At 39.8% G+C, this 23,737-nt stretch overlaps 1 protein-coding gene across 7 annotated transcripts in view; it reads left to right on the top strand.

Moving 5' to 3' along the window:
* The window catches only part of sick (sickie), a 274,376-nt gene that overhangs the window by 150,055 nt on the left and 100,584 nt on the right, over nt 1–23,737 (top strand). For all 7 annotated transcript variants that reach the window (XM_089258234.1, XM_089258232.1, XM_089258230.1 and 4 more), the window contains one exon: nt 20,627–21,006. In XM_089258234.1, the coding sequence (XP_089114360.1) occupies nt 20,627–21,006 (380 nt within the window). The remainder of the gene's footprint in view (nt 1–20,626; nt 21,007–23,737) is intronic.

The raw sequence follows: 23,737 nt of genomic DNA, 5'->3' as shown, positions 1-23,737 counted from the left end.
AGGAATGGCAGCAGTTGCGACTGCGCCTCAGTTTGTGGCAACGAGCTGAGTCGCCTGGACTCATGGTTTGGGCTGGGTTCTTTGCTGTTGTTGTCAAGACGTGGCCTGGCCATTGTTATGGCAGGGCTTTGGGCTCCTTTAGCCTCTGCTCAGTGAGTGACGCTTTGGCCGTGGCTGCAGAGGCCGCGCTCATGACTTCATTAGCAGCCAAGACTCTACGCAATTAGCCACGCTTCATTGCCGACAAATCAGTTGCTGTTGTTATGATTATTAGGGGTAGCCCCTCCATTCATCACACTCGAATGTAGTGCAGTTAGAGACGTCCATTAAGATTGACAGGAAATCATAAACTATGATTTGAGGCCTTGTACACTGATTGACTTGTGATTCTCAGCTAATTGAGACGTACTTCTGGGTACTACGACTGCAACAATATTGTCTTCAAAGTTGTCGAAATATGAAACTACAAGCTGCGCTACATTTTCTAGCTAATTTTGACTAATTGTTTAATTGCAGTGAATGCATGCTGAAATTAATATTTATGTAGTTTAAACCTAGAATAAATTGAGTTCTTCTGAATCTGACAGTAAATATTATTCAGAGCTGTATACTTCATGGAATAAAGCCATAAAGAACAAAATGAGAATATTAATGCCTCACAGTGCTTAAGCGCTTTCGAGAGAGCGTTCTTTAAGTAATTTCTGTGTTATCGATAATTCGATAACTTTGTATGTATATGCTTCGCTTTGGTGTCACACCCATTTATTTTGCATGTCGATAGCTAACAACGGCTGAAAACAGTTTGACCATATGTAAAACACACAAATGCATTGCATAAATTGAAAATTATGCTATCGATAACATTCAAGCAGCTGGAATAATAAAATATCTTCACAGAAATTGCTGCCATAATTCCAGCACACTCTCCACTCCACTCGACTCGCCACACAAACAGGTTTTGCATGCTCTGCATAGCACTACATTTGTTTTAATGGAAATTAGTTGACTGCATTAGCTTGAGGTCCAGAATCCGGAACTGGGAAGCTCTGCAATAAATTCTAATTAAATTTACATGGCAATTTTCAGTATTCAGTTTTCAGCATTTGCCTGAAATTTCCACTCTTATGTTTAGCAAATATTTGTCAGTTGGCAAATTGACAGCACCAAAAACCGCAAGGCATGTGTGTGGGAGGGCAGAGGAGTATAGACAATAGAGAGAGCGAGAGAGGTAGCCTGTCGATGTCTGCTTGAGGACTTCTCTTACTGCAGCTCCGACTATACGTTGTTCATATTGACATGACAAATAAATTGGCCTACTGGATTGCAAGCCAAAGGGGCGGGCGAGCAGGTGGGCAGGCGGTGGCAAGGGGCTAGTACTGACGTACTGACAGTCGGTTAGGAAGCTACTGCGGTTTGGCTGCCAGGCAAACAAACCTCACAATAGTTTGGCAAAATTATGCATTAATGGCAGCAGAGGTTTCATGCCGAGCGAGAGGGACGGGGAAGTTACGTGCAAATAATGCAGTTAAATTGTTGTTGGTCTGGCTAACAGCAGCTGTAGCAGCAGCAGCAACAACAACAACAACTATGATAACGGTAACAATGGCTAATTTGGCTGTGAGACGACAAACTATGCAAAATTTACACACGACTCTCCAATGATTACGTTGACGACAGGTGCCAAAGGACACCAGCCATAGCAGAGCGCATCTAACGGCACAACTACGAGAGCTGTGTGTGTGTGCGGTGGACAGCTACTGGCTGGAACAATTGTTAATTGCATTTGCCAGTTGTCAACATGGCCAGAGAAACGTGTAGCACAATTTTTACGAAGCTCACTGATTTGCTCCGGCTCAGAGGGCAAGGCTTGAATCGGATGCCCAACGTGACCGGTCAAAGATTGCAGCAGCCGAAATAACGAAATACTTTCAAATCAAGAATTGTGTACAGATTTTTGTTTAATTTTCCGTCTGCTTTTGCCAGCTCCACTGTTTTTGTTTCCTCGTTTAACTCAACTCAACTGGACAGAAACTTCTCAATTTGTGCAAAGTTGTCCGTGACAGCTGCTGCGTCCTTCACTCAGTACATCAGATTGTCATGTACTCCATCACAATAGCAACAGCAACAACTTGGGACATCACTCAATTTGTAGGCTTGTCGCTGCGATCTGGCAGCTAGCAGAAAAAAAAGACAAAATTGTCAAATCGTTGCCATAACAAGCTGCAAATTGGAATGAGAAATCGTCGTGGTCTTTAGATACTCTGAAAGGCATTTGCCAATGGCTTAGTTGTTGCTTAGTCTTTGTTGCTAGCCAATAAATTGGTGGAAGCATAATCAGCTAACCAACTTGAAATTATATCAATGTAAATGGTTATAAACTGCTTTCAAATGTCATCCAAAGGACTTGCCTTTAATATTATTTACATTTTCCATATATTTAATCTCAAGTCCTTCTTAACTATCAATTTCATTAAGTTATTGTCAATAGAAGTCGCAAAATATTCTTTTAATTCAATCAGAAATTCTTAAATAAGCTCTTTATCTGGATATTATTGGAAATATGAAATTTCATTTTACTCTTTTATTCGTTATATCTTCAGATCTCTCATTTATTTTGTCTCGTCCCACCTCAAAGCTAATATGCCCCGCGTGCAGTTCCATTAAATTGCAACGCCCACGCGGCCGCAGGAGCTGCTCCGCTTTAAAAACACGCCAAAAATTGTAAAATGTGTGGCAAGAATGCAGATATAATTCAGATATATAGAGCTGAATACACATCTTACACACATGCAATTTATATACATACATGTATGTGCATGTGTACGTAGATCCAGCAGCTTCGTTGCAGTTGCTGCCACACTCTTGACACTGACAATTGCACATTGCGTTTTTGCTGTTGTGTGTTCAAGAGGAAAGCCCAGCCGCATTGTCCAGGGTCCGGGTCTGGGTCCGTTGCTCAGACAGACGGAGCGACAGTTGGACATGTTAACAGCAGCAGCAACAGCAACAACAACAGCAACAACAATAACGACAGACTGCCAAGTGTCAAAGTCAATATGCAAAAAAGGTAGAGAGCCAAGTTAAATGTTGACAGTTGAGAAATGTAAGCTTCAAGGATGCATCCAATGCGTTCGGCCATGACATATGGCTTGGGAATATGCTAGACTAGAAGAGTTGCAGAACGAGAGCGAGAGAGAGAGAGAGAGGAAGACGGAGACAGTCAGAGACTAAGGGACAGAGATAATGAAAGGAGAGGTATCGCATTTAAATGAATGAACGAATCGAGTTAATGCACTTTTAAAACGGGGCGTGGGAGCTTAAGAATCGATGTCTAATAGAGCATTGGCTTGACTGAGGACTACAGTTAACTAACAATTACTGCAAAGTGTAGTTTGAATGAATGAATGGAATGAAATTTAGGATTAATAGACTTGGTAATGAAATTCGCTAGCATGTTTGACAGTAATTCCCATTTTTAATCAATATGAACGGCGTAAATGTGTACAGATTCTTAGACTCATTCATGAAAGTGAAATGAGTATATTGGTTTTGTTATTAATTACTCTATCAAAGTTTTTTAGTATCTTTGATAGAAAATTTAAATTATTCAGTGTAAATAATAAATAGAGATAATCAAATAAATAGTTAAAGGATATTTGTTCGGCAGATGTCACACAGAAAATATAGATAAATAAAATTCTAGAAATGAGTAGAAACAAGGAATGTATTCAAGTTTTCTTATAATATAACTTCCAGTTATTTCTAAATTGTTTTTAAATTATTTCTATTTTATTTATGATATTTATTTATAATTCTTATTTCTTCTTTCACTATCAATGTTAAGCAGAAAACACTGAAACAATATTTTTGTTTTTCCATTAACTTTAACATTTCACCTTCACAGTGAAGTTTCTTTCTACAAGACTTAATTTAAATGAATCTTCCCTTTGATTATTTAATCTCCGAGTCAAGTCGCTTGGCAAACGCTGCTGGAATTAGTGAAATCTGCGCACTCATTTTGTTTTCGGCACAACGCTTGTCCCGTTTATGATTATCAGACACACATTTGCCAATTTGGCTCTAATTAGTTCGAGGCCGTAAATGAGTTTTGGGCCCAGCCGCACAAACACCTCGACTAATCAAATGTTAATCAAATTTTTACACACACACGTAATTGCAGCATTAAATAAATATCATCCGACAATAATTCGCTCGTATACATGACTGTATTTGCACAAAAATTTTAAATTATGCAAATTGCATTTATGACAGTTTCCATTTTGAAACGCGCTGGAGTTAAACGAAACGAAAAAATCAGATTATTTTAAAATTCTATCAAGCAAATGAAATTTGTGCTGTGCGCGATGCGTGGTAAATTTTATTAATTTTGTATGCGTAAGTTTATTATGCATAACAACAACAACAACAACAAAGTCACTGTTTAATGTTGCCTGTAATTAAATACGTTGCCGTGGAGGGGGCGTTCTTTCCGAGGGGGCGTTAAAGGTGCCCGAGGCAACGCCTAACGCGCTCTGACAGCGCAATTATGAGCTGTGCAAATGTCATCGTATCCATATCCAGATCGCCGCATATAGCCAAAAATAGCTACACGGCCATATCTATAGAGGTTTCTCTATCGTGCGCCTCCAGCCAGCTTTTGGCTGACACACCCTTCTCCAGCAGCTGAAATTGTCTTGCCGCGTGAACTGTTGGCGTGCCAAAATGAATGCAACGCTTGCGGCGCCTCAAAATGCAAATGCAATGCACTTATTTCACAATTGCGATTGCAACTGCCACCAGAAGCCCCCAACAGCCGAGTCGATGGAAAACCTTTGATTAGCCAATAATAGGAGTTGACCCAGTTTGCAATTCTGCTCAAGATCTCGCATGCCCCAAGGCTATTTAGCTAGGGCTGTCAAAGTAAAGCTGAATCTGCCAAAAAGTTAGCTAAGTTTAGCTAACATTTGGATTGCATTTCATTGAGATATTTATTAGTTCCATTCATTATTGATCAAATAAATTAAAGATAAACTATGTATAACTCTTTGAGTCTCAGACTAGAGTATATCTAGTGAGAGCTTAAATGCACTTGAAGTTATAGTGTAAGACTAATTCATAAAGTGCTCCATTACTACTCAGCTCCCTTAACTGAGATTTTCTCTAGACTAAGCAGGAATACCTTTAAATATGCTTTGATACATTTCTAAAAGTATTTTAAAAATAATATTGCAAAATACATAATGAACTTGAAATTTTCTTTTAGCAATCGCACTACACCTTTTATATTATATATCTATATATTTTAGAACGTATTGATTTATATTTATTTTAGATATTTATTGTATCTTATATTCAGGTACTTTTCATTTACAATGTAAGTCTTGTATAGCTAGTTGACAACTGATGTAGATACTCTTCAATCGAGTATCAAGCGATTCCTAGAATTTTAAGTTCTTCTCAGCTTTTTCCTCTAGCTGTCAGCCGTCAAGCTGTTGACCCGGTTAGTGGACATTTAGGCCTGCGTTCTGGCTGGCTAACTGGTTCAGGCATCTAATTAGACTTCTAAGCAGGTACCGTTTCTAATCTCTGTGCCCATCTACTTGAGCAAAGTGCTTCCTCAATGCGAAGCTTTCATTTCTCTGGCCTTATGACGACTTCCGCTTCTGCCATTAGCAGCTAATTAACTGGGCTTAAATGCACATCAGAGCGGAGCGAGCGCAGCTGATCAAAGCCGCATTTCGTTTATAGTCAACACCAACGACGATTTGGTCAACGGGGGGCTGTGGGCGTGGCAGGGGCTGCTCAGCGAGTGTCAAGTTCAAGCTGAAAACAATTGAAATAGTTGCGCATTTCCATTTGCTGATTGATTTCGAATGCTAATTGATGGCCAGCAGCACCTGCGGCTGACCGTAAAGAGAAGAGAAGAATGAGTAAAAACCGAAAAAAGAAACACTTTAAGTTGCTTCTAAAGAGAGTGATGAGCAAGCGAATACCCTGTACATATACATATAAATACATACAATATAATAATAATTTTTGTATATTATAAAATAAATATTCGTCGCAGTGCTAACTGTATATATTCCATATAGAGAAGGAGTCAAATAGGGCTTTGCGCCTTTGCAACGAATATTACATAAATATCTGTTGTAGATTATGCTGTGAATGTTAGTTTAAATATTTTACCCTATCGATGTGTATATTTAAACATTATTAAAATCGAAATAAATTCCTATATTCCTATATTTCTATATATATAGATTTCCTAATTATAGATAATTTTAACATTTAACAATAAAAACGTTGTCACACGAGAATATACCCACTCAGTTTCTACAGGGTATGGCGAGCAGCCAGAAAAACAAACAGTTAACCGAGCTAAATGAAATGCAAATAAAGTGTGGCCCAACGATTCAGTTTGTCACCTGAAACCTCGTTGAAATGTTGACTCCTGACTCGCTGTCGCTTTCGCTATCCTTGTCCCTGTCCCCCCCCGCTCTCGCTCTCGCCAGCACTCTCTTGCATTGCCTTTGCCTTTGACTGTGACACCTGTTCCGCAGCTTGTTTAGTTTCAATATTTCATTTGCTTGCACAGTCCATTTGATTATTTACTTTATTTTTTTTGCTGTTGTTGTAGCCGTTGCTGTGTCAGTTGTTGTTGTTCTTGTTGTTGTTTGTTTTATTTTCCAGCAACGCGAAAATTCAAAATTCACGCTTCACGCCCGGCTGCTTTTCCAGCAAAAATCGCTGGGAACGGATGGGCACTCGCAAATGACATTCGCAGTCAGCAGACCAAATATAAATTAATAGAAATATCAAATTCTCAAATATAGCTTGTCAAATATCATTTGGGTTCTTCTCCTCCTCATTCTTACCTGTCTGCGTAGCGATACGTGAGCGAAATTTTTCTTGAGCGTGTTTATTCTGTTTTCGGGGCTCTTCCAATTTTATGCCTCACACGTTCCGCAGGCATTTGTGTGTTGGTGCCACTTTATTTATGAGCATCATAAATATATGGAAGAAAGAATTCTTTAGTACATTTTAAGTACATGCACAAAGTCTCGTCTCGGATTCTGGCTTATGATTATCTTTTTGACAAACCCAGCCGTCAAACGAGCTGCCTGCTGACAAATGGCACGTGTTCTCTTCATTTGTCAGCCCGTCAGGCCAATTGGCCGTGCAACAACCTTGCCTATACGCGAAAATACAGGTACAGGTAGCCGGTCTTGAGAGGCGAGTAAAGCTCAAAGCCAAATAATCTCCGCCTCTAATTACTTAAGCGTGCAATAACTTGACCTAAGCTTGAATTTTACAATGAAGTAAGCTCTGTTTTCTGCTGAAGTTAACTGAGAATCTCTTAAGCCATAAAACAGTACTTGGAATTGCTTCATGGAACTGTTTAGTTTTCTTAATGGCCAATTCGGCTACGATTGTCAGAAGATATGCTTGAACACAATTTCTTACACACTAAAAAACAATAGGAAAACATATTCCGCATAACAGAGTAGAAAATATTCAGCAAAGTCTAAGCATTTATTCACAGCTTACATCTCTCTATATATAATCTGTACTCGTTATACTATATATATAATCGATATAATCTCTGTACGCCATATACTATGATCGTGCTGTATATGCTCTCTATAGTCTCTATATTCTATACACTCTAAATAATCATACATACATTATATATTCTATGTAATCATAGATACTTTACTCTATAAAGTACCTTATGTAGCCTTTATAACCTACTAACACTGTATATAGCATACATATCCTTGGCCTAACTTGTTTTTGACTAAATAAAAAGAGTTAGGGCCATTTCCAATTAAATTAAAATTGAATATTCAATTATTGCATTGTATTTACAATTGAAAAGCAATTTGAATCCATAAAATAAACCCAGCCGAATAACGTTTTTCGTATGTTTTCTGCCTGCAGCGGAATCTATATCGGTGCCTGAGAGTATGTGCTATTGTATAGTGTTCTGCTAATGGCCAAAAATGGCAGTTTTTAGCCATTTTAGCTGTTTTTACAGATGCTCAAAGTGGAGCAACAAAATGCAGATGCTACAATGAAAAGAGAGAAAAAAATAGAGATACCGTTATGAGCAAATCAAAGCTACGCAGCATCTAAATGCATGCAAACAATGTTTGTGTGTGTGAGACTGTGTGTGTGTAGACTTGCATGTGTGAGCCTTAGTGTTAGTGTGGCTTAAACAATACCCAATGCATAAATAACTACAAAGCCGGCGAAGCTCAAACAACGGATACCAGAAAAAAATGTTTACTTTGACGGCTGACAAACTGACAGATGCCCTATATTTGCATATGCGATATGTGTATAGATCACGGCTAGTTCTGTGAGTAGTCAGTCAACGCAGTATCACCCTATTTACTTAATGACTGTTCTGATAATACTCATAGAGATTTTGATTATTTCTGGAAATATTTAGTTCAACAAAGCCATGTTAACAAAGTCAACGATTTCTTTCTGATACCTCTTTAGTTTGCTTGTCCATCATATACAATTTTCACACACTTTTGCGTGTCTACAGGGTATACGCAAAAAATTGGCATGTACAATAGCGTATCTAACAGATATACGGGCCATAAACTACGAAAAGCGTATGCTCATTGCCGAGCTGCTGCCATCCCGCCCGCCCTCGCCTAGAGCCCTTCAGCTTCAGTGTATTCCCTCTGTGCTCAGCTGCAGATGAGCAGAGCCATAAAATATCAATTTCGTGTTACAACAAACGCCAAAAACGAACGTAAACTTATGAGACTCAGTGTGCAGCCGGAGGTGCAAAGCGTGCGAACGGGCTGAACATGATAAACTATATATATTATACATATCTCTCTCTCTCTATATACATATGTATATATATCGAAATAAAATGCACAGAAAAGGACGAAGAGGAAATAATTGAAAAATGCATTGCAGTAAAAATGAAGCAAAGCAAAATGGGTTGATATATTTTGTACAATTTGTATAGGATATGAATTTAAGAAACAGTTGGGACTGCCTAGATATACATATATACCCCCAAAAAAAGCGCAAAGTAACAGTATTCAATGCTATTTAGGTGGGAGAGTTATGGCAAGTCTGCAAAAGAAATGGCAAAATAATAGATGATGAATGGGATAGACGGAGAATTTATGTATTGGAAATGCATCGAGAGCTGTGAATGGGTACACGCAGCAAAAAGTTCAGGTAGTTTGCAAAAATGAATGTGATTTTTTTTTATCAAATTTCGGAGAATTCAAAGAACCGAAAAAACTTAGAAGTTCGAATCAAATAGTCGTGAATGAAAAGAATTCCATTATATTAGTTACAAATGTTTAATTTTTGGTTAGTGTATTATTAAATATATAATTATTTTAAAGCAAAATAATTATTAGTATGAAAATGGTATTAAAATTAGTTGTAAAAGGGTTTCATACAGAATTGTTTACAAACTATAAGAGAAGCAGAACTTATTACTGTGTATTATTTAATACACATTGGAACTAATAAAAGGTACCTTATATACATGTAGAAAATCTTCTCTCGATGTGACTCTATTTATATACTGCATAGACACGTTATAAATTAGATACTCATTATACTCTATTTACTTATGTAAACATACATAATTGTTCATAAACCTTAGGAGAAATAGGTCTGCAATACTTTGCTAGTATATGACTTGAATTATATGTATGAATGTCTGAGATCGGTTTCTACACAGTCGCCCTCGACTGTAATTCATTCGCAGTCAGGACTGTCATCGATACGAGTGCGCTCTGCTCGTTAGCATATATCATTTCATTGTCATCTGGTTACATTTTGTAAACATTTGCAATTATTTACTTTTATGCATATGTAAAAATAATAAAAATACCTTTTTGACATAACAAATATGCTGATGCCTTCTCTCTCTCTCTCCCTCTCATTCTCATTGCAGGTGAGTGTGCGTTAACGAAGACAAAAGAAACATGGTAAAAATGTGAAAAATGTGATTTAAAAAGCAAACAGCAACAATTGAAATTGTTTGTATTCGAGCTTAAAGCAAACATTGCAGCGGTGCGAAAACAGCAACAACAACTCTCAGTAATTTAATTTGCCTGGCGAACTGGCGACAACAGTGCCTGCAAAATAAATGATGCACTTATTAATTAGACGGAATTTCCGATGCATGCGAATATTTGTGCGAGGCCGCGATTACAATGGCCAATTAGTGTGCTAAATATTTATCGACCTGGCTGGGCAAGCAGGCTGACCGGCTGTCCGGCTGTCCGGCTGTCCGTCTGTCGAGCAATCAGTTCTGGCTCATGCGTGTATTTATAATTAATTTCTGTTTGTATTTATATTCAATTCAATACGCTGCATTTGGCTAACGAAGTTTGGCAACGCTGCTGCCATAATTTCTGGCATTTTATTTGCTCGCTCTCTTTCTCCCTCTCATTCCGCAATATTAGCTTGCGCTCTGGCAGTGGCGCAAATATTTTGATGCAACATGCAATTTCTCCTAATCTAAACATTCGCATCGCGGGGCAAAGGATAAAAATGAAAACAGCTTAGGGCAGCCTAGAGCCAGCAGAGGGATAGTGATAGAGAGAGAGAGTGGGGGGTGCGGGAGTGCATGTTGTAGGGTAGCGGGGCGGCAAAAGTGGGCGAGTCTTGCACTGCATAACTTAAGGCGTGACTAAAGCAACGACAACGACAACGACAACGATGCTGGCAGCCCAGAGAACCCAATTGTGTGCAAGAGCAGCCAGCGCAGAGACACAAATACACTGTAAGAAATCAAAGTGCAGCTTAGGCTAATTAAATTTCCAGCTTAAAGCTGATTGCAGCACGTAAAAAGTGCATGCAAATAGGTTGAGGCTTGTCGAGGTTTGCTAGGGCGAGGCGAGGGCATGGCTAGAATGCATTTTAAAGATGAAATTAGGTTTATGAGTGTAATAAATTTAATTTACGATGAACTCAAATGGGAAGTTTTAGTAAGTGAAAATGCGGAGTATTAAGAGATGCACAGAGAAGCTTTGATGAGGTTATATTATATATAGTTTAACTTTTATAGATGTAACTAATCAATTTGTTATTGAATCTATCTGAATTGCTCAATCTATATTGCTTATGCATGTAGTGAGACTGTAGCTTAATCGAAATGGAAATCGAAATCAAGCTCAATTTTGATTCAATGGAACACTCAGAATGAAATAGTTATTGTTTGCATCAGATTCGAATTCCTTCGACAACTTTAGAACTAACGCAGGCCATTTAGGCTTTAGACTTGAGCGGCATCCATGGATGCCGAGTGCTCAAGAATTCGTTTATAATAAATGAATCGAATCAGTTTTATGGTTTTGAACTAACCATATATGTATGTACAAGATTTTTCTCAAGAAACTTTTGAAACGAATGCAGGTTTTTCTTTTGATACAGGGATTCATTTTTAGCTTAACTCCATGTACTCGGCATTTTCGCTCAGTGCATTATTGGCAATGGCACGTTTGCTGGCATGCATTTGCTTTGGCACTTTCTTCGGCTGCCACGCCCAGCAGCTGTGGGCGCAGAAGGTGGAGCAGCAGCAGCAGCAGCAGCAGCAGCCGCCGCTGAAGGGGCAACGGCAGCAACAACAGCAAAGGCAATAATAAAGGCGGCGGCACCTTTGCCTATCTCTTCAGCTAATCGAAGCTAGGTGGAGGCACTGTGGAGAGGGAGGCAAAGCGAGCCACTTGGCGCTGCGTGCAGTTCAAGTCTGGGCCCCCACATCCCTCTTTACTCCAGTGCTTCCACCTTAAGTTGCCGCTCAATGCCTGTCTATATGCATTTGGTATTTCTGCCCGTAAATAATAATAATAATAATACGTACATATTTAAATTGCCATTGGTGTGTGCGAGTGTGAGTGTATGTATGTGCGTGAGTGTGTGTTTGCGCTTTTCCGTTCCCTTTGCCGTGGCTGCACTGCGTTTCCTGTGCCATTGATAGCCATCTCCTGTTGCTGGCTGTTGTCGTTGCCTGCATTTTTTATTAGGACTCCCTGCAGCTTCCCATTCAGCGAGCTTCCACTGGGCGCTCTCCCTGGAGCCTTATCAATATTTCTCTCTATAGCTTTTCATTTGCTGTATTTATAAGTCTTTCCGTTGCTATAGTTAAGAGTCACAGAGAGGGCGAGAGAGAGAGAGAGAGAGAGAGAGAGGAAGAGGAGGGGCCATTTCTCTCTCAAACTAAGTCTTCATATTGTGCATTAGCTTTGGGGTCTGCCTCAAGACGTTCAATAAAATTTTGATAGCAATCAATTTAATGCGTCGCGGCGCACGCACTTTGCCAATGGATGTTGCCAAAGCAACCGAGAGGGCCTGAGTGGGCGGAGGGCGGGGAAGCCCCTGCAAAAGTAGCTACAATTACGAGCACAAAGTGTGCGCAGAAATCTTACTAAATATTTCGACACGGCGTAGCACAAAGTACAAAGTAGAGCTGAGAAACGACATCTGAATGGCACTCGGAGGGGGCGGGCGCATAGGCTGGCTGCGAAGCTATAGTAAAGCAGCAGACAATCCCTGTATTGATTGAGTTTATCGAGTGAATAAAAAGCAAAAAGCCATCCCAGGAAACTTGATTTACGGCTGCTTTTTTTTGTAACTAAATGAAAATGACTTTCTTGCCGATTCCTTAGATCTTTAGTGTTTTAGAAATCTTTAAGGTTTCATTTTAAAGTGAACATAATTTTGTAGAGCTTCTATTGTATTAATCTAGCTGTCAAAAATGCAGTCGAATGCTTAGTTGTATCAGAAGATACATAAAACAATTGAATTGTAAAGTTGATTTATAGATTGCTTAACTATTCATTCATATGTATATCAACACTTATTCAATGTGAAGGAATTTGACACAGTAGAATATTATAAATACTCTTGGAGTGTTAGCTGTTTATTCCGACTGTTCATTTCACAGTTGACACTTCAATACGCTTTCAATACGCTCTATTCGAGTGGATTCATTGAGAAACTTTTCGCATTCCAGGTTTAGTTTCGTTCTCGATTCGAAATACTTGTACAACGGTAATTGTTTTGTATATGGTGCTCGGAGGGCTATATCTCTATTGACACTTATTCCAACCTAAAGTGTGCTCAAACGGGATATTTCCATTTGACGCCTGAGCGGACTCTTTGAAAAACTTTTGACATTCCCTCCACTTGTTAGCCACACATATGCTCAAGGCTTTCAATTACATTTCCTCGCTTCAATCAAATCCGATTTCCTTCTACTTATTTCAGTTTCTTTTCCGCTCTTTGGGGCCCTGCTGGAGCAACTTTATTTTCGCCTGGGCAGCGCGCGTGTTGCACTTGCAGCCATTCGTAAATTGAATTTACAGGCACCGCTCTACCGCACCGCTTCTCTAATAATTGCCATCCGAGCTGCGAATCGGACTTTGGCAATTGCATTTTCAATTTCTTATCGTGACTCGCCAATCGACGATTGTCTGGCTGTGTGACTGACTTGCTCCTGCCGGACACGGCCACGAGAGGACACTTGAAATTATTGAAATTGTTTTGCCATTTCGTTGGGGTCCTCCCGCCGCTCCTCCCGCTCACTCGCCTTTCCTGCCATGCGCCTCAGTACTGGCCCTTTGTGCACGTCTGCTGCACTCGTCTGTGATTATCGCCCTGGAATTTTCTCATTTTGAGTGATTTGAAGAATTTGTGGATTTTGGTTATTGATTTTCAAATGGCACGTCGAATGCGAAAACTCAAAGGCACAACTTGAGGGCATCTGTGAGTGCCTCTTGTCTCTGCCGGAGTCTTGCTCGCCTCCTGCCTGCGCTGCCCCACATACGTCTGGGTTTGAGCTTTTAATTAGTTGCTAATTTGTTGGAGAATGCATCAGACGTGTGCCTTTAATTAAGAGCGAAGAGTAAAAGTTGCCCAGGGTAACGTCTCACAATGCGAACAATGTGAAGAGTCATTTGAAGCGTAGAAAGCCAATATCTGGCGCTCTCAAGAATTGATCTTAGCAATAGATGCCTCAAGTCGTAAATAATAATAAAAAATTAATGTAAAATATATAAATATTTTAGAAATTTATCATTAATTGAATTATATTTTACTACAATGTTAAAAATTGTGAAACTTTCATAAGGTTAAATAATATCAATATATAATATAAATTAAGAAACCAACAATAATAAATAATAATAGTAATAACACATTATAACTGAAAAGGTTTGATAAAAAATATTAATAAAGTTTAAAAATAATAAAAGTAAACCTCTAATTATAAAATATGAATGTATAGAAATGTTCCCTTATCTCAGGATCTTTAAAAGTGTTTAATGAACTATTTGGGATGTGAGTCAACGAGATCAGCAAGATATTGAAATCATGCTGATAATAAGATAGGCAATCACAAGTCTTTTAAAAAACAGTTAGATAATTAGGAATCTTTAATATTTAAATTCCAAAATGTCTCAATTTTCATGTTCACACACCTGCCATGCCGCAGAGCCAGAAAAAGAGCATAAATACCTGCATTTGTCACTGATTGAAGCAGCGCATTTATAAATAACGAAAAATATTTAATTCTTATCATACTTTTATGTTGGTGTGCTGCCAGCGGTTAATTAAAAAGAGGCTTGGCACAGGTTCTGGCCCAGACACCGATACAAAAAAATAAGTATGGTGAGACGACGCCTACGTTGATTTATGGGCGTTGCTTTAAAGTGTCTATAAATCAAACGAAATTAAATTGATATACAATAATATATACGCATACACATATATATATACATGTATTTATATATAGAGCGCATTGCATAAATAAAATGTCATATGTGGCCAGGGCGATGCGCTAAGATCGCACGGTCAACTCTTTAGCAGCATTAACAAAAGCTTCGGTCGTGTGCCTTGTGTGCCGTGTGTGTCCTTCGATGCCTTCTTTGTTTGACCGCACTTAATCCTACGGGCTGCCAGAGGCGTCGCTGGGAGGGGCGAGCACTGCACAAAAGCCGCAGAACGAGAGAGCGCAATGCATTTGCGATAAATTTGCAGCGCATTAAACTGAATGGAAGAACCTGTATGAGAATGGTCATCAATGGAAAGAGGGGAGGGGGAGAAGAGGGTGAAGGGGGTGGCTGTGTAAGGTGTAGCAGTTGCCATGGATGCTGACTGACCACCAACAATGCGCTGAGCATTCGGAAATTCTGTGCGCTTGGCACACAAACACAATGATAGAAAATCGAAGCGATTCGCACAAGAATGTCAATAAAGGCAGTGACGTCGACAGAGACGTCAGCGCCACAGCTCCATCCTACGCTTGTCCCCAAGGATAGGGTGTATGCATGTGTGTGTATCTGTGAGTGTCCTGCAAACGTCGGTTGCTGTTTGCTATCTTCATTTCGTGCTGAGAGCGTGGGAATCGCCTGTGCTCGCTGTCATAATGTTACCGTGGTTAAAAATACAATGAAACCCTGGGCCAAAAGAAAGCAGGATATTATTTCTTATTGTAGATGAAACTCATTCACAATGAAAGCTCATGATCTAAGGGTTTTTTCATAATGTATTAGGTAGTTGGGGCGTGGCGCTGAGCCGAGAATGCAGACTCCGCCTGCCTGTTCGTATGAACTTTTCCATCTCATAAGCCAGAGATTTGAAATTCCATTTATGCAGCAGTGCTTAAATGTGGGATAACTTTTAGACAATAAAAGCTACAGACTCGAAATTAATTATGAACGTCCTTATCATGCTCTCCCAATTACTGAATATTTTGAATAATAGATAGATTCAATCAGGAATTCTTCATAGGAAACTCCTAACTAGATCAAATAATATTTCTCTTTATATTAAATATTTTGCTTGAAATCTTAGCTACTCCCCCGCAGGTATGTGTTATACTTAATTTGAGTTATTTGGATTATTATGCAAAGAATTTCTTAGATTGAGGTCATTTAATGTTTGCTTTCGATTGTATGACCACTGTGCACACTGTTCGCAGCTTGTATTGATAAGATGCGCTCGCATTGCAATTGACATCGTTAAAGCGAACAACGCTATTTGCATTTATTTTCACAATTCATATTTATTTTTGGCAGCCTTCACTTTTGCTCTATGGAAAATGCTCTATATTCCCTGTATAAGAAAGGGTATTATGCAACTAGAGAACCGTGTGATAGAGGTGGATAAAAAACTAGAATGTGAATACAATTTATTGTTTTAAAAGTGAATTCGAAAAATCAAAAAAATATAAATTTATATATTATACTATTTATGTTTTTTTTTTTTTTTTTAACTATACAAATTGATTAACTTATGCGCTTCTTTCTTTCGCCTCATTCAGTTACATTTATTCACTTGCGCTTTGGTGGCATCTTTTCGGCTGGTATCGCTTTACGGCTTGCGGTTGCCGCAGCTCCTGTGGATGCAACAGCTGCGCTTCGAGCCGAGTCAAGGCGAGTCGAGTCAAGTCGAGCCGCAAGTGCTGGGCAAATGTATCTGCGGGCGAGTATCTGAGTATCTGAGTGTCTTGATATCGCCGTCACTGCATATCTGTGTATCTTGGTAGCTTTGTATATTTGCGTCTTGTGCCATATGTGGCAACTCGTGGCTGACGTCTATTGTGGCCCGCTTGACTTTTGTGCATTACGTAAGCGCAGCTCTTGCCGAAATGGTCCCCAACCCTCCCAGCCTGCCTCTCTCTCTCTCTCTCTCTTTGTTCCAGTCTCTTCCGAGTGATTGGAGGTTGTGACTGCAATTGCTCAATGCAATGTCTGCAATGTCTGTGTGAGTTGACTCTGTGTAGTTTTCGAATTGGGAATGAAGTGCAGCGCTCCGTTTGACACTTGCAGCTGTCAGCGCGGCACTGATTGATCGACTGTGTGTGTGTGTGAGTGAGTGTGTGTGGGGGGAAGAAGGGTGATTAACTGGGCCAAAACAAACATTTTGAATGCAACACACACTGAGGTTAATGATTTGATCAGTTTGCATTGGAAGCAGCTGACAAAACACGGAGAGATCAATCAGCTACGGAGTCAGGTGCTCAAAGAGAAGAGAGCAATAAGTTTAGTGTGTATTAATACAACAATAAATGCGCATAAAATAACAAAAGCACAAAAAAGAAGTCGAAGGCATTAGGTACTGGACATAATAATAACTAAATAAATGCAAGTAAAATAAACTAAATAACAAATAAGAAAGTAAATGTAATTATTTTCCCTTACTTTGAAACATTTTCCGTGTAATTTAGTGATCGTATTGCTACTACGATCTAGGCGAATTCGTTCGCAGTGAACTACTGTCGCTTCGATTTATGATCATAGATCGGAAGGAATATAATAATAATATGTTTGCTTATAATCAAACATAAGTTTTTGATAGTTTCTTTGGCACTCATAGCACATCACATCGAGGTATCCTTTTCTTTAATCAATATTCTCATTGGTTATTGGAGCTCATGCATGATTGGGCTTTGTCCATTATCTTGAATTGTCGTGCATTATGCACTGTCGTGAACGTTTCCAGTTTCAAATGCGTTGCATAATACATCATGACTAAGGAGTTTGTTCCAAAAATACATTGAATAAAATATGAATATGAAACAGGAATACACAAAAACAACTGTGTGGAAAGAGTATTGATACGCTTACCATAAATCTGAAGATTGTTATAATTTTGGTTAATCATATAGATAGCTGAACTAAGTTGGAATTGTAATCTCAGGGTATATTTACTGCAAATATTTGGCATTCATACATTATCGCTATTAAATTCAAAGTGAAATCAGATTTATTGGTTAATAATTTTAATGAGCAATAAATATTTGAAATTATGTATGAGCAGGGTATCTTTATCTATTGTTCATATTATCTTTGTGTATTTATATGTACAATATATCCAGATCTCAGCCTTAGTCTCAGAGCTGACCTTAATTGAAAACTATTTTTTATTTTTAAAGCATTTTTTCCATTTTCTTCCATCTCTCTACCATCTTTGCGCTTATCTATAATAAGCTACACTTGTAACGCATTTGAACTTCAGCCAGGTCAAGTGGGAATGCTCAGTACACTTAGAATGATTGATGAGAATCATTCAAGAGCTGCTTCCCGAGCGTTTAGCTGCTGAAAAGCCAACGGCAACTACGATTCCACCTTATCTACGTATATGAAAAGGTTTGCCGCACGTTCGCTGTCTTTTGGCTTTTATGGAAGCCATTAAGAATTCCTATTGATAGAACAATAAAATTGTATTTATGCTGCTAATGAATGAAGAATCGTTATTCTGTAGCTGAAAATCAGTTTAGTGCTATATCAAAAATTTACAAGATTTCTTCAAGTTCTTTGTTTTCTTACTGCAGTTTTCGCTCAGTGCAGCTGTTAAACGTGCACTCGACAGCATTTATCTATCGATTGTGTGTGCTGGCAACTTGTTGGCCAACTGCAAGACTCTGCCACAAGTCGTCTCCCCCCTTCCTTTGTTCCTTACAATTTTGGACCCCATTCAGAAAAACTTTCTTTGGAGGCAGCGCGCGCGCCGCACGAAATTAATTTAAATTTATTGTCTCAATTTATAATGCTGCAAATTGAGCGTTTGCCAAAAATAAACGTTGACAGCATTCGCTCGCATAGTTCAATGTGTCTGTCAGCTGTGCCACGCCCACTTCAGGGTGGCCCCCTTCAAATTGAACTTGAACTTGGCTTTGGCTTTGGCTACGGTATCGGCAAAAGTCAAAAGTTTTGCCGATTCGCAATTGTATCTATGCGAATAGTTATTATAAAGTTTGCCGTCATCTAAGTCCAACTTGAAGTTTCCTAGTTTTTCTCTGCTTTTCCGCTCGATGGGCACTCGAATTTCGAGCAGAGTTCGCAAATGCAGCCGAACAAATTGAGTGCACACAGGCGGGCAGACGTTTGTCATTTGTCTGCTGTCATGTCAGTTGTCAGTTTGATTTTTCGACTTCTTATTGTTCTTGTTGCTGCTGCTGCTTGCTTTTTTTATGGTTATTTTAAATTGTAACAACTGCTATGACGACGTCCACGACGACAGCAGTCCACAACAACAACAACAAGAAATGCGACGGACTACGAAAATAAAAACAAAATAAATAATAATATATGTACATATATATATATATATAATAAAATGCTAAAAAACAAACAAAAGACAAATTGTGCACTCTGCGAGAGCGTGCTGACAATTTTTTATAGATTTTTCTATGCTCTACATGTGCAATTCGTGAATGGGGTATATTAGCTTTGAAATAGCACAGGAATTAGCTCTAAATAATAGTTACATTAATTACTAAATTATTTTATGAATGTAAACTGAAATAAGTGATCGTTTCATACTCACTTTTAGTCAAATTTTACTGTTGAATGGAGAATGTATTGTGTTTTAATATTTTACTTAGTTGCTTAGTTTAATCTCTATCGCTTAGACTGGCAAATCAATCTGCACTCTTAAATATTTCCTAAGAGAAGCTGTCATGAATGTGTTCTCATTTGCAAACTCTGATCCCTACTAAAAACAACCCACGTTATTTATTTATCATTTGTTGAGTTAACAGCAACCAGAAACGCATAGCCGTAACACTGATCTGGAAACTACCAAAGTCTCTGCATATATTACGTATGGATACACCGTTTGAGTGCAGCTTCCCATGTTATCTATTAGGTAGAGCATCTGGGAGCGCATTGCCTTCCGCTACTTTTGATTGGCTTCGCATGCTTTCGGTTTGACACACGAGCTGCGCCATAGAGTTTTACAGTCGTTGACGTCTGAGCACTTTATCTTAATGTCAATTCTTTCCGTTCCCTGCTTGGGTTCGGGGTTTCGGGTTCTACTAGATGGCGGCCTTCGAGTTGGGCGGTCCGTTTGGTCCCTCCGCTTGGTGCGTGCTGTGCTGTGCGTGAAGCAGTTAAAACGACGTTCAAGCAAATTAACAATAAAACAGCCATTTGTAAGTCAAGTTCGGGCCACGTTTAGAGCTGTCAAAAAATCACGACATCGTTGCGTTAATGGCGCTTAGAGCTGAGCTGAGCGAGATAAACTGGCGCTAGGATTTACTAGCATTTACATATATATTAGACGGGCTTAGGCGGGCCCTGTGACTCATCGAATTGCAGCGCGGATTAAATGCACTGGGAAAAACAGTCTTCGAGTTGAGCGGGATGCGAAAGGCAAAGCGATCAAACAGAGATCAATCTAGAATTAGGTTCATTTAATTGCTCCAAGAAAATGAAAATTTCTTACCCAAGTAAATTTTAATATTCAAATTATACTTGTAATCTAATATAACTGAGCGTTTTTCAATTGAGGCAAAGTTTGGCACCAAATACTTGAGGTCAGGGACTATAATGAATTGATATATAATTGCTGTAGCATTTGAAATAATGAAATGAATTCGTTTCTGTTAACTGAATATTTAAATATTTCTGCAAATAAACGTATGTATATTCGTATATATATATATATTTTTTAATTATATTTTATTTGCAATCTTTTAGTTTGTGTTTTATTTTCCATCTGTTATAAGTCTATGAATCGCTCAATTGATTTCTCTCAGTGTAGTTGATCGCTTGCATTTACGCTTTAAATGCAGCCACTCAAGGCGCTTCTGAACTCATTTGTGTTTGGTCTCTGCTTGCAGTACGACAACGTGAATTCGTGCCTGCACGTGCTGCGGAGTCAATCGGTGGGCGGCTTGGACAACATCACGACGAACGACATCTGCGCGGGTCGCCTCAAGGCTGTCCTTGCGCTGTTCTTTGCATTGAGCCGGTATAAGCAGCAGGCGAAGCAGACGAAGTCCATTGGTGTTGGCTGCGCAGTTGGTGCAAGTGGTGCAGCTGGCTCAATTGGTGGAGGCTCTGTACTGGGCATTGGCCTGGGCGGCAGTCTGAGAGCAGCGACTGCCAACAATTCGCTGGACAGGAAACAACAGCAGGAGCAGCAGCAGCAAAACAAGCAACAACAAACGCCACAGCAGCTGGCTCAATCCTTAGAGAACGGCAATGAGATGGTGAATCGGTAAGTGCAGCAAATAAATATATGTACATATTTAATATATTTTTGGTTTTTGGTAACATTTTTATGAGTTTGAAATTCAAAATGTAACAGCCAGTGTTAACAGTGTGCCACATAGCAGTCAGTATTTGTCTGGCTTCGACGCTACGGTTTGCGTCTTCGCTAAATGAGTTGACTACTCGACGAAAGTGTTAGCGCATCTGGTTGGTGTCTCAACTATCAACTTAACGAAGATTGCTCCACCTGTTAACGAATGCTGAGTTAACAGCAGCTCTGCTAAGATTACAGAGAGGAATTTCAAATAGAAATTTTTTGGACTCACTAGTTTATGTAAAATAGTCGATTGTCTACATTTTAACAGCAAATTTGGAACAGATTTGAGACAATGTTAAACTATGCAAGCTTTACATATGCTAACTTAACATATGATAAGCCTCCGTTCCTAGCGTTCGTTGCTGTGATATCTTTACATACATATGCTGGCTCTGATGAATAATACTCGAATTTGAGCCAAAATTAACTCGTAGATTCTAAGGAATCTCAATAAAACACGGAATTCTGAACTTTTAGGCTTATATATGTATATGCCATTATATATATGTGTATTAAATAGCATTCCCCCCAGCTGTGCATCCGTTATAGCGGATTTGCTGAAATGCCAAACATCATTTTGCCCGCGCAGTGGCGAGCTCATCCTTGGTCGTAGTTCGACCTCAAAGCGAACTCATATCAAATGGAAATGTCGCAGATTTCCGATGTATTTGGCTTACACCGCCATAAGACTTCCGGCAAGACTTCACCTGGTAAAAAATAAATTCCAAGCAAGTTTAATATGATTTATTGGTTTGTTTGCCGGAAATTACAGGCGATTCAGCTCACTCCCTCCGCCAACATCTGTCCCCAAGTCGTAAAAAAGGAGCCCCATGCTTCGAATTCCGTTCCGAGGCAGAGACACTAAGCAAACAAAATTGGCATACTATAAGAGGACAATCTGTGTGCGAGTGTATGAGCTCTTGAAAAGCTGAAAAATTCAAAACACGAGAATGGAAAATTAGAAAACTTTATATTTGGTCGAGGAAAGCCCCATGTGAAGCGAGAGTGCGAGAAAGAAAGAGAGAGAGAGAGAGTTGCCGTCGTCTGCGTCTCGGGAGTTTTCTTGTGTTTGCAACCCTCGGGGAAATCCCAGCAGAGCAGACAGGAAACGGAAGCTTTTGTTGTGCTACCAAAAATGCGGATAGAGAAATGGGGACGGACCATTCGCCGTTTAACTCTCGTTTCGAGGTCTGGCAATCGGCCTCCATACTTCCCACTCTGTGCCGCCATGTGTTGATGACTTTCACTGACTATGAAATTTAAATGCGTAACGGAAATGTTGGCAGTGTTATTTTTTGGTTGAGGGGCGCGTTGACTAGCAGACAAATAAATTACACTGGATTTTTATGGTCGTCCTTGCGCCTAGTTTGTGGTAGGCAACAGGGAAAAACACGAGCGGGGCTACAGGACACAGGACAGGACGGCAGGACGATGACAACAATGCGGCAAGTTCATTTAAAGTTCCAAATGCCATAAAACTTTCACTGCAAAGGGGATTGAACGTGGTCTGTGAATACCCTAACAATGGCACAATAAAATTAACAATTGGTAAGCTGAGAGGGGAGATAGATTATCATATGCATCATAATCAGGAATAGTTAGAGATGAGAAATAGGGCTAGCACAATCGAATCGAAATATCTCTCAAAGCCACACACTTTGTACAAACACAACTTGCAAGTGTATTTAATATTCGGCCATAGGTAATATTCGGCTCCTGCTCCCGAATACATTGTGCGTTGTTTATAATGTCTGCGGTCTGGCGACCTAGACACTGAAACACTGGGCTGTCCAGCTTGCTGCGGAAGTTTCAGCTGTACCAAAGCAACCCCCAAAAATGTCAAGCCAACCATTAGCGAATGGCAATGGGACCCCTCAAGAGGGGGGCTCATCTAGTGGAGGGAGAAGCTATGTACTTCTGAAATTCAAAAGCATTTTTAACGGCAAGCGACAAGTCGAGCAGCTGGTGCACGGCGTTTTATAAAGCTGCCTCGCGCACGACTTTGTGCCAACAGTTTGCAAGTTTTCTGTAGCTGGCACTGATTTGCCTTCCGCACTTGCCACCAGCCGCCAGCCACCAGCAGGGCAACATGTTGCATATAATTAAACTAAAAATTGCGAGAAAGCAAGCTGTTTGACTCGTTCTCGAGGCGGAAGACTTCAGCAACAGCTGATGACATTTCCACCCCGTAGCTGGAGCAGGAGCGGGAGCTAGAGCCGGAAAGCTGCCATTTATAACTGCAAATTGCGAGCCAGACATTGCAACAATATGTGCTCCCAAATGTATTTATAACATTTGTAACGGAGCCAAGAAGGATCTCTGGGTCGAGAGGCTGGGGAGTTTAATGGCTTCAAAATAACCCCCGATGCTACGGGACGTGGGAGGTCACATAATTGACATGCGGCAGCTGAGGGCGTGAATTCCAATGCATACGTTCAAGGAGCTAAGCTCAAGCCAAGCCGAAGGACTAACTCCACTGCTACCAAGGGGTGACCTCCCCTCCTCACCCATGGCAATGGGGGGTAGGTAAAGCTCCCACGTGCGTGCGTTCTCTCTAATTCGCATGCATTTATGCGTGACCAGGCACAGGACGCAAACCAAACAAAAATCAAACCTGGCAACAGGCACGCAAGCAGGCAAC

The sequence above is a fragment of the Drosophila navojoa genome, chromosome 3 (genome assembly GCF_054131105.1).
Source record: "Drosophila navojoa isolate 15081-1374.11 chromosome 3, UAZ_NAV_1.0, whole genome shotgun sequence".
In the NCBI taxonomy this organism is placed as follows: Eukaryota; Metazoa; Arthropoda; class Insecta; order Diptera; family Drosophilidae; genus Drosophila; species Drosophila navojoa.
Note: the sequence above shows the minus strand (reverse complement) of the source record. Positions and strands in the feature narration are given on the sequence as shown.